Source organism: Berghia stephanieae, chromosome 5 (genome assembly GCF_034508935.2).
Source record: "Berghia stephanieae isolate SIO BIC M18660-M18661 chromosome 5, UCSD_Bste_1.3, whole genome shotgun sequence".
NCBI classification, from domain to species: Eukaryota; Metazoa; Mollusca; class Gastropoda; order Nudibranchia; family Aeolidiidae; genus Berghia; species Berghia stephanieae.
In genome coordinates this window covers 30,631,605-30,644,104 of record NC_088364.1, presented here as the reverse complement: position 1 = coordinate 30,644,104, position 12,500 = coordinate 30,631,605, and the positions used below count along the sequence as shown (strand labels likewise).

Genomic DNA, 12,500 nt, shown 5'->3' with positions numbered 1-12,500 from the left:
CCCAAGCTGGAATCACCGTTGCTCGATTTCGTCTGTCATCTGCCCCCGCTTCTAACAACAGAACGCTGACATCACTATCCTCAGAGAGGCGATTGGCTAAGACTGATCCAGCAGATCCTGCTCCCACTGGAAAAGAACAATGAAATCAAAATTATATGGTTATGACGAGAGAGAGAGAGAGAGAGAGAGAGAGAGAAAGAGAGAGAGAGAGAGAGAGAGAGAGTGTGTGTGTGTGTGTGTGTGTGTGTGTGTGTGTTTGTGTAAGTGGGTGAGTTTTGTGTTTGTTTGTGCGTGTAGGTGTATGTGCCTTCAACCATTTTTATTGTACCGGTATTTCCTATGTTTATATAGCTTTTAGGACAAAGATTAAACTGACGAACTGTAGGTCAGAAATGTCTGGTAAATTATACGAAATAGTTATTAGCCTTGCATTAGGTGTCTGGCTACCCTGGTTAGTGTAAAGAAGATCGTTGAATGAATTCTAAATCTTTAAAATTAACATTCTGCTCAAGACAAATCCACTTAAAAGTTTGAGATTATTCTGATTTTTAACTTTAAAAAAAGGGAATTTACATTGTTGAAATTAAATTGACGAACATTGCAATGGTGGTAAATCTCCAAAAATATCCCTATGGCTTAATTTGAACTTCATATTAGAATTTCTATTAAATATATCCAATGCATCAGCCGAAGTACATTTCATTAGCAACTGTAAATCTGGGGTTCTATTTCTTGTCCACGAAACAAAGAGATATGCAAATGCTAGTCCTGAAATTGATTCCTCCGACGAATAATGGAACGCTTTATCCATTCGGCATTTTTATCCCGGAATACATTGAACATTTTTAAAACTTGGATATTTTGTCTTACCTATAATATAGTCATATGTCCAATTCGGTTCCAATTTCAGTTTGGTTTGATTAAACTGAGAGCTAAGTTGAAATACAAGGTAACTGAGGAAAGGTACCAAAACAAACGTGGCCAGTATCCACAGACTGGACATGTTAAAATCAATGATGTTTCCTCTCACGGTGTAGTTTTCTGGTGTAAAATACAAAAGGAAATGGTTAACCCTCTCCTTACCACCTACAGCAAAATCATCACATTTGTTACGACACAACAAAACATTTTTTCTTATTCAGATTTCTTTTGCGGATCACAGTGATCTTTGTTTAATTAATAAGAACATAAAGTTGTTGTGTAGAGAGATTGTTTGAGTTTAAAAAAGCACTTTTTCTGCTGGGTAAGCCTGCCATTTTTGGGGAAAATACTGAAAATGATCGGTAAGGAGAGAGTTAAACCCAGTGTGAAGTAAACTCTTTAAAAAATAAAATTAGTTCGCATCAGTACATGCTTCCTTAACCCCTTAACCCAAATCGGAGCAAAGGCTATCAATCACATATATATTTTTTAATCAACTTTGTACCTGTCACCAATTCACTTCATGCAAAGTGGCAAAAATCAACATTGCGCTTTCAGTTGAAACAATATAGATTGCAGCATTGTTAAGAGAACCTAAAAAATGCTATTTGTTGGCAAGTTTGAGAATATTTTAACAAACCAGATTCTCAACGTAAAATTGTCTGTCTGATTACGTGTCGGTCACATTTCTTTCAACTGTCCATTCAGTAGCAATCGGGTAGCCGGGTCTTCCTTATTCGAGAAGGCAATAGTAAAGACAACATAAAAAAATAACCGCCATATTATCTCTTGGACAACTGGGTGATTACTGTTGATATCAGACTTCTTGTTTGATGGATTTCTGTATTCCTTCATGAAATGCCTAGGCGACGATATCTAATGATGCCATGGCGGAAGGGCACAATATCTTTTTAATGCCGTAAACACAGAAAAATGATGTGCAGAACAATCCTGAGGTATTCTCATGGGCCCATTGTTATGTTGGTGGACTAGATTTTGTTCTTTACTAGTCTAGTAAATGACCCTGGTCTTAAGCCTGAGTGAAGCAAATGACTTAAAATCGAATTTCATTAACGTGTTCTAGTCTCTCACTAACTAGCTGGCCTAGAAGTAGGAATTTTAAGGACGGCTTTAGTCTTCATACTTTCAACGCAAAATATTTCCAAAGAGGAAATTAGCAACACATCCGGTATAGATATATTTCGCTCCGTTTCATACGAACATACTTTTGCCATAGTCACATGATGAATCAGGTCATGTCATATTGACGACATGCAAAGGACACGTTTTGCCTCTGTCATTCGTAACCGACGTATTTTTCTTCCGAATCGAAGCTCTCTCAATCTATCTTGTCAACGCTATGATGTATCCTAATAACTCGTCAGAGACAAACGATGAAGTTAGACTCGAGCAAGTGACTTAAACTTGGCAAAACTTGGTCCGAAGCTCTCTTGATTTTGGTCTGGGACTTGATTGGTCAGCTCACATTTTAAAAAAGCGATTTTTTCAAGTTTTTGACTAAAGGCAGAGAGTAAGCGCCTACATAGAAACGTGTTATGGACTCAACACTAGACTGGGTTATTATTAATCCATCAATCATCACAAATTCTCCCTCTGTTGTCCTCCCTGTCTAAATCATTTTTATAAGATTTGTGAAAAATGTATTCATCGTTGAAGCTGGCATTGCGTGAATCGATCTAGCTGTATTCACTATAATAAAATCATTGAGCCTTTTTATTACCTATGGGAGATGGACGTTATTTTTCAAGGTCATGATTCCTGCTCACACTCTTAGTGTATATGTCAAAGTGATACAAAGCCGCTAGAAGCTGTGGACTGTAAATGTACGATGTGTGTTTCTGAATTAAGTTTCCTTCTTCTACAACGTCGCTCACATTCAATCTAAAACTATCAAAATTTGAGGCAATATGACGTCATATTTATGAAATCTCGATGCAAATTTCACGTAGGCCTATATTGGTTGTCTCGCGTTACGATGTTTGGGTTGTCATCAAATTTTCAACTCTTCTCTGCAAGTCTACTGTTGAAATACACAGAGACATTTTTAAAAATTGTGGAGCACAATGCTTCTTCAATTCAAACTGTTAGAAATTCGGTCAAAGAAGTTGAAGATGGGAGATCTGGCATGCAGGAAACAAGGAGAGAAGAAAGTGATGCACATCGTTGTTTTTTTTTTCGGGACACGTGGCATTATACTTAACCGGCCTGTCCCACCGCGTCAAACTGTTTATGGAAACTATTACCGATTCGTTCTTAAAGACAAACTGAAGTTAGCGATATATGAAAAAAGAGACACACTTTTTTTGAACGAGGTGTATTCTGCATCAACAGAATGCCCCTGTTCACAAGTTTAGAGTTGTGAACGAGCTTCTCGAGAGATAATCGAGGGAATTGTTGGAACCAAATACAAGGTTATTCATAATATTATACGAGTACAATGCGACAGGGAAACTTAATCCTGAAACATACCTCGTACATGTCAGTTTATTATTTCAAAGGGATGACTATTCATTCATCATAACACTGCCTACGATTTCACCACTCTATTGAATTAATTCATAGCCTCCGACCCGCTCTACTACTTTTACTTTATTTTAACATATTTTGATCGCTTGCCGATATTGCATGAGTTGTTATATCTGGGGAAAGACACCTTAAACTAAGATCATGTTATTGACCAAACCCGACTTTGATTCATACTTTTTAATCCACCCACTTATTTCACAATATAGTTTGTGCACAGATTTCAGTGCTACAAAGCTGCTAGAATCTGTGGACTGTAAAAAGTAATAAATAAATATGAGTATAACAGCTTTAAAAAATAACAAAATACCAAACATGGGGCTTAAAACCCTTTAACAACCAATCAAAAAATAACAATACAAACAATAATACGTCACTTGAAAAACCAAATGGACGACAGATAAATGTTTGGCACATCCTTTCTGTAAGTAACTGGATCTTGGAGGGTGCTGGGAAGGAAGGGTGTGTGAAGGTGTGCTCATTACATTGTTTTTTATTTAGGTCCATCCATTTTTGAGCACATCTCTAATTGGTCAGTTAGTTGTTCAATACGCTTCACACCCGCAACATAGTCTTCAAATGTTCGTGTTTTTTTGGTCAATATCATGCCTTGGTGAACATTCATTTCCCAACCTGCTATCTCCGTGTTTTATTGTTATCCATGTGATCGGTGTGTGATTTAGATAACGATTTTAAAAATAATAATCCAAGTCCATTGTTATTTGAAATGATAAATAATTTTTATATTTTTGGATGGGCATGAACCATATTATTGTTAAAAGTTAGGGACATCTACAATCTCATTGACTTAATAATGACGGGACCAATTTATTCTCTTAGCACACGTAGCAGAGACAACAAACGCACAATGGAAATAGCGTTTCGGCAGTGAAGGGATTGACAAGAAACGAAAACATTGTATTCAATAATGAATGAAAAGCCAGTTTGGTTTTCGGCCACACTGTGACTATCGAGAGAATGAATAATTTTTTTAATGTTCTAATCGCATTTTCTATTGAAGAAGCTCGTTATTGAAAAGGAAAATAAACACGAAAAATCAACCCGCCTTTAAATAGTGTCTAAAGATTTAAAATGGTTAACGCCAAACATACCAGGATCATCAATGGGTATCACCCTTAACCCAGTTTTCACAAACTGATGCCAACAATGCCACTTATCTCAGTCATTGACCATCTCTGTCAACTCGAATAACAGGGTAAGATCACGCTGATAATATAGCAATCCTAACATCTCTCTGGTTTACCGCATTTTTTCTGATGCACACAGAATAATTTAGAGGATTTCATGTGACCTATCAATGATATTAACCCATGTCAGGTTGGTTACACATGTGAATGACACATTCGTTTTCCTTCAAATTGACACATTGAACCGAATTCTCATCTCATCGAATAAAAGTTGCATGCTACTTGCCTGTTATTTTCAAATGTCCATCATTCTAATTCTATCTCGTTCAATATTAACTTACCCGAGTAGACTATAATAATGTCTGCAAACTGCAAAATGCCTTATCCAGTAACATTAAGCTGAGGTCAGATACAACACGATTACTACACATTATTATCACTCTTTAGGTTTCTGACCTCGCTCGCTAATGTCAACTTTGACAGAATGTATCTCAAACGCTTAAAGTAGTAAAAGTAATAGACTATGTCGTAAATAGCTCGCCTTAGGGAGAGTTTCAGAATATATTATACACTACAAGTCTTTATGTTTGTTTTTTTTTTTCAGGGTTTTACGGCAATTGCAAAACATTTAGGTCATATCAGCTCCAGTAAAAAGCATTAAAATTGAAAGAAAAAAAAATACTAGATGTACAATTAAAAGGACTTGAGGATAAAGTAAGACAACGTATAATGGTTCAAATAGGAAACAGATTTAGATTCCAAGATCACACTAGCGGTGTATTTAGTTTGGAATCACCTAAACGTCTCATCCAGACGCCAGCATAAGATCACATTAGATAAATTGCAGTTTACAAATCAAATGTTAAAAATAAAAATAAAAACAGTACATAACAAAGAGGTGTTTTGCAAATTTAATAATATCATCTCCCAAAACTATAACTATATATTCGACTGTTTTCCTCCCAGCCAAGGACTCCGGCCAGGGTCAGGACAAAACTAAGTAATTTCATTCCAAGACAAAGACAGAAGGGAATTGGAAAACGGGTAGATATAGGGGTATAGAAGACGCAACAAGTACCTCCCTGTCCACTATGGGAGGTCGGATTCCCCACCCGGTCAAAGTATTTATATTTGCCCACTGTAATGTTTAGCTTACATAAACGCACTATATATTCATTCAAGAACTATGATAGTATTCAAATTATTGAAATTAAGCATGGTTAAATGCAAATTAAGTGAAAAAAACACACACAACAAATTTGGTACAGAATTGTAAATCTGAGGTATTTTCTTGTAATGTGGCTATGTGGTCTTGTGGTATGACACTCGCTTTCGGATCGGAAGCTCCTGGGTCCGGTGCGTATTTGAGTCCTTGGAAAAGACTTTTTACTCACATTCTCCATCGTACTCAGGTGTAAAATGAGTACCTGGCCGTTAACAGCGTTCTCTCGGGGAAAAAAATGTTGTCATATCACCTAACAAACGTCATGTGTTGTTCTATATGTTACGTGTGGCCGTTGTTCAGGGGCCCTTTGTCATGCGCTTTGAGTGCGTTTAACGGATATTGCGCTATATAAATGTTCACGATTTTTATAAAAATGATGACAAGACTCGGGTACCGGCGTTGTGTATTTGGGTAAGTTAATTAAAACGCATTCCTCACACTGAAACTTAACTCGGACGCAAATGAATGTTATCCCCTAAGAGAATATCAATATAGTTTAGACAGGGTTTAAACAGAGACGTTTATGTTCAATTATATAACATTTTCAAAACACATTTTTAACTAGATGGAAAGAGGGGGGGGGGGGGGGGGGAGGTGACTTATTGTATTGGGTCAGGGCGACCAGTAAGGGTTTTTTTTGGGCGCTACCGCAAACTCGGTTACCCAAATAAATTTGGTGGTTTGGAAGGGGGAGGGGGGGGGGGGGCACTTTAAAAAAAAGTATTGTTGGGAGTTTGGGAGGGGAGAGACTTAAAAAAAAAAAGTTTCCCCCCTCCCAAACCCCCAAAATTATTTGGGTCCCCGAGTTTGCGGTTGTGTCTTTTTTATGTCTAAAAATGTGAATGTGTCATAATTGCAAGCCTATACATGGTGCATAGGAAATGGGATTGGATTTGGTTTAAGGCAGACACGAAATCAAAATCCAAGAAATAAACGATTCCTACCTACCCATAGGAATAATAATAATAGCCTAATTTGCTGCTTACTGATACTGAACTGTAGTATGTTCTTGACACACTTGCCCTAGTTATGGCACTTTTAAATAAAATAGATAAGTGAAGAATGCATTGGTTTTTACACGCTCATTTGTAGAATATAGCATTTCTTTGGAAATATATTTTATAAACCTAAGTGAAATGGCATTATTCTCTGAAGTTAAAATTTACTTACAATGGAATCCACCTCGGTGTGTCGGTGGCTCGATGCGAGAAATCCGATGTGTAAGAAGAAAGGGGTTAGCCTACTATGAATGAATGAGGTGAAGTGAAGTGTGTTGTGTGTTGTGTGGTTGTGGAAATGTGAGGGTTGAGTCGTCCTTGGGTGAGGTGAAGCATAGTAAGTTCAAGGGTCGACAGGTTCAAGCTACGCAAGCATTGTTTTGGTAGATGAAAAAATAACATGTCAAGGCAGCGTGTGTATGTGTGTGTGTGTGTGTGTGTGTGTGTGTGTGTGTGTGTGTGTGTGTGGTTGTGTGTTCTATGAAACTGTCAACCTCCAATTTCTTCCGTTGATGCTACACATTTAGGTAAAATACTCGCAACTCACAACAGATGACTCGACAGATGAAACGCAATAGATAGTATGCGCTTGGCTTAGAAGTTCACAACATTGCCATCCGAAAGTATAACGGACCAACACACAAAACTTTGTGTAACCATGATCGTTAATAGTCTGGTTAAAACAGTTTAGTGAGAATTACTCATAAACGCGGATGGCAAAAAACAAAAACAAAGACCCGCGTGACGTCAACATCGAACTATCTATATAAAGTGTGTGTAACCTAAAACGTTTCACAGATTGCATATTGAAGAAACAAAATTGAAGTCCCTCAGATCTTTGTTATTGATTTTAGACAGCCATTTGGTGATTTATTCTCACTAAATTTTGCTACGTTATATCCGACTAGCGGATGTTATCAGTGTTTAACTAAGCTCAAAACATCGGTATCAATCAGATTACAAACGTTTAAGGTTGCACATAGTTTGGTGTGTTGGTACGTGATTGGTGGTGTGTGTTTAACCAAAACGCTCACAACAAACCGCCAGCCGGATTGTTAAAAATGTGTTGTTGTTTTTTACGAATACGTTAGAGATAGTAAGTGAATGAGATAGCCAACTGCTTTTTTTTTTTATTTAACCCGGTCTCTCTAGGAGAAAAAAAGAGAGAGCAGCTTCTATCCGTTTTGTCTCTGCTGAAAATACTGCTTTGTCGCTGATATCGACGAAAATTAGCATGGGTTTGTAAGAAACAGTTGAACAATTCTGCGGTTATTTTGACAATGGCAGCGATTGAATGGTTATTCAATTTTTTATGGCGACTCGCGGTTACATGAAAAATGGAATTATCAGAGAACATGGAGATAAAACAATCACACAAAACTATGTGTAAATTTGAACGTTTAATAGAATTTAGTGAGAACTACTCATAACCAAAGATGGCTAAAAACAATAACAAAGAGCTGCGATACGTCAATTTCGTTCTATCAATATCCGGCAGGCGGAGGTTGTGAGTATTTCACCTGCACGCATAGCTCATTACATCCGCCAGCCGGGTATAGATAGTATGCGCTTGGCTAAGAAGCTCATAACATTGCCATCCGGAAGTATAACGGACCAACACACAAAACTGTGTGTATCCATGAACGTTTATAGTCAGGTTAATACAGTTTAGTGAGCATTACTCATAAACGCGGATGGCAAAAAACAATAACAAAGACCTGAGTGACGTCAACTAAGAACTATCTATAAAATTTATTCGTCCCAGAGGGTAAATTTTCTCTAGGACCTATTCCAAGAGAAGACTGGAATAACAGCAACAGTGCAGCGTCACAAATTATGCTTGGGCGAGGTAACTTGCTCAATGCTACACATCGCAGCAGTGTGTGATCAAACTCGGTAAATTCCGGGCACGAAGCAAAGACTGTACCGCTGAGCCACAGTGCCGAGAAATCATTATATCAAACAGTTTACCAATCAGCGGAAAATAATACATAATGTAAGGACGATTTACAGGTTTTTAAAAAAAAAAACCAAACAACTACAGTGTATTCTCTCACAAATATTAAATCTTCCTTGACTGTTTCCCCTTTATGCAAAAGATTCAAAACATGGTAAGGGGGAAATCAAATTAAATAGTCTCATTCCAGAAAAATAACACAGGGACAAACGGTATCGAGGAAAAGAGAGAACAAGGTCGTGGACCGATGTAAAAAATCCATCGGCCTTGGGAAGACCAACATTCCGCCATTCGAAGGGGAATTCGTCCCGCCACAACACTCACTCGCCCCTGAATCGGGAGGTGTAATTAATGTGGAGTAAATAACCCAACGACAATACGTTGTGGTCAGAGATATGACAACCTGTCAAGTTTCCGACAACGATCATATGGGACACCGTGTGACTTTTTTTGTTTTTATTTGTTTTAAGAATTTTACGGAGCATGTGACTTTTAGGGTTGTATTTGCTTGTTTTAAAGGGTTTTGCGGCGCTTTCAATACATAAAGGTCATATCAGCGCCAGTTAAAAGGAAGAAAATGGGATATTAAGTTCTAGAATTACAATTAAAGTACCCAATAAAAGTTAAGACAAAGGGGAATTTTTTCAAATAGGAAACATGTAGATTCCAAGAGCACGCTATCAAAGTATTTAGTTTGAGATCATCCAGACACGAGCACAGGTCCCAACTAAGAGGGATACACTCAAATGTTTACAAATCATATTATGTAAACACAAAATAATTACCGTTAAACAGAGAGATGATTTACAAGACAAAAAATATCATCTCCCAAAACTCTAACTTTAAATTTGACTTTCCCTTCCAGCTCGGGTGTCCGGCAAACCCAAGTAATCTCATTCCAAGACAAAAGACAGAAAGCATGTCGGAAAACAGATATAGTATATAGAATGGGATAGAAGACATAGTAAGTGCCTCCCTGCCCACTATGGCAGGTAAGAAACCTCTGCCAGGACTTTTAGGTCATTCAGCGGAAGTAAAAAGGAAGTGAGGACAGTTTAAAAAAATCTAATTTTACAAGTAAAAGCATTCGAGAAAAGTAAAAGATGGGATACAGTCACAAATAGGGAACAGAAGAAGATTCCAGGAGTAAATATACAATGGGCTTAATTTGATATCCACTTCAAGCCCATCCAGAGAAAAAAGGATATAGATAGTATGCAGATGACGTCACTCAGGTTTTTGTTATAGTATTTTTACTCCGCGTTTATGAGTAATGCTCACTGAACTGTATTAACCCGACTATAAACGTTCATGGATACACACAGTTTTGTGTGTTGGTCCGTTATACAACCGGATGGCAATGTTATGAGCTTCTTAGCCAAGGTTCATTATAATCTCTAAAGCTAAAGAGGAGAAGGAAAAACCTTGTGATCCCAATACCGGAAAACGTCAGACTGATGACGTCACCGAATATGAGACTTCCCAGTGTATGCTACGAATACTCCATATTCCCCTTTAAATTGAAAAGACAATTATTTGTAAAGAAACAAACAAACATTGTTTATTACCCGTCAGCAAGGTTATTTTTATTGTCAACAACTGAACAATTTTATCTGATAATAAACAATTAAATTCTTATTAAAAAAGTATAGTTTAATTATTAAAAATGAAATCACAACCCAGGTATAGAATAGTATAGGTCACAAGAAGTTCAACCTTTGAATGAACGGTTTCGGAAACTATCTGATAACACACATTGTATTCCAGCAATTTAATATATAATAATAATATAATAATAATAATAATAATAATAATAATAATAATAATAATAATAATAATAATAATAATAATAATAACAATAATAATAATAATAATTATAATAGATCTTTATTGTCCATAAATATGGCAATTTGTCATTTAATAACACTTGTTATAACGTTAAATGATTACTGTGACATTGAACAGATATTTCACTCCTACTTATTTTCTCTCTCTCTCTCTCTTCTCTCTCTCTCTCTCTCTCTCTCTCTCTCTCTCTCTCTCTCTCTCTCTCTCTCTCTCTCTCTCTTCCTCTCTTTCTTTCACACGTGCGATATACACAACATAAACATATTCATTTCGTTTTCAATTTGTTACAATTGGGGCAATTCGACACCAAAAATTATCATCATTATCAATTGGTCAGTTTAACATTAAATAAATTAATCAGTTAATCAGTCAACGAATCAATCCTTGGTTTTTCTGTACCATATGAAATATTCAAACATTTTATTGCTGATGGAACGAACGTTGATTTATACTTGTTAGTTCTACATTCATCTGACAAAACCTCCCAGGTGGTAAAAGAATAAATTCGTTGGTATAAAATACGTTTTTTATTGTTGGTAATTGAGAATGCTTTTCTTTCTGTTGCTTTTCCATGAGTTCTTTCTACTCCATCAAGAGGATGGTTTATTATTTTTGATGCCTCTTTGATAGATTTTGACATTTTTGATTTATCTTTAAGTCGGCATCCGCCAAACCATATGGTGCAGCCAAACACAATTACACTTTTAATCAATGAGTCATAAACTCTTAACATAGTTTTCTTCCTTACTTGAAATGTTCTCAATTTCCTTAGGATGTCTAATCTTTGGGCAACTTTCTTAGATATTATATTAATATGTTGAGAGAAATTGAGGGAACTATCAATGGTTATTCCTAAATATTTAAAATTTGAAATTTAATTAGAAGCACATCAGCTAATTAACTGATGTGCGCTGAGTAATCTCCAAGAAGCACATTTTCAGATTCCTGTGTCCACCCAGCGGTAACTGTGTAACTGGTCTCTTAGATATGTACTTTGCAATAGACATGCGTCCTACCAAAAGGAAGACAAATGTTACTATTTCTTTAATGAATGCCACTAAAAACAGGAATACACTCCGGCGTCATTTGCCTTATGGTTTACAAGGACTACAAATCATATAATAACATGTAAAATGACATGATGAGAATCATGGAATACAATACTCTTCAATAGTCATGGCGTCACTTCCCTCGTAATGACGAATGGTAATTTAGTGACTGGAACAATGGCGGACGCCCTTATGAAATATGTCTCCGACGAGCATAAAAGTGTATCCAGAGGAGAAAAACATTATAAATATGATCATGTTTTGACTTTTATACATTCTAATCACAAGACATATGAAAAGTTCTAGCCAGCCTGAAGAATAATAAGTACCGATTTTCTTTGTTTAGAACCACGATGGCCGCCGTTGCTGGCCGACGTGACATCAGACTATTGTTTCCAATTGGCTTAGGTCATTATGGTTTTGATATGGCTGACTTGCGTCATAGTGATTATCTCCTTGAAAACAACTAGATTTCTTGTAAGATCTTTACTTTGTGATAGATAAGTATCCTACCCAAACTAGAGCAGCCAAATATTACGGTCCCTTTAATGCAACGAAACAGGAATATCTATATGAGTTTTTTTCATGGTTTTTTCTTTGTTTTAAGGAATTTACGGCGCTTGCGACACGTTTAGGTCATTTCAGCGCCAGTAAAAATGAAGATTATGGGATAGTAAAAATATTATATAAGTACACGTAAAGGTACCCTATAAAATTAAGACAACAGGGGAATGGTATGTTTCTTTTTGTTTTTAAGGGTTTTAAGTCGCTTGTGACACATTAAGGTCATATCAGTGCCAGTAAAAAGGA

General features: G+C 36.6%; 1 protein-coding gene across 2 annotated transcripts in view; it reads right to left on the bottom strand.

Moving 5' to 3' along the window:
* LOC144972746 (alcohol dehydrogenase [acceptor]-like) overlaps positions 1-12,500 on the bottom strand; it is a 42,110-nt gene that overhangs the window by 2,893 nt on the left and 26,717 nt on the right. The window contains exons 1-3 of one of the 2 annotated variants that reach the window (XM_078914337.1): positions 4,955-5,041; positions 871-1,041; positions 1-126 (exon numbers count right to left, since the gene is read on the bottom strand). The exon at positions 1-126 is cut by the window's left edge and continues 2,893 nt beyond it. In XM_078914337.1, the coding sequence (XP_078770463.1) occupies positions 1-126; positions 871-1,003 (259 nt within the window). In that variant the 5' untranslated portion in view covers positions 1,004-1,041; positions 4,955-5,041. Of the gene's footprint in view, positions 127-870; positions 1,042-4,954; positions 5,042-12,500 lie in introns of those variants that run through there. The other variant, XM_078914336.1, reaches the window with a different exon arrangement.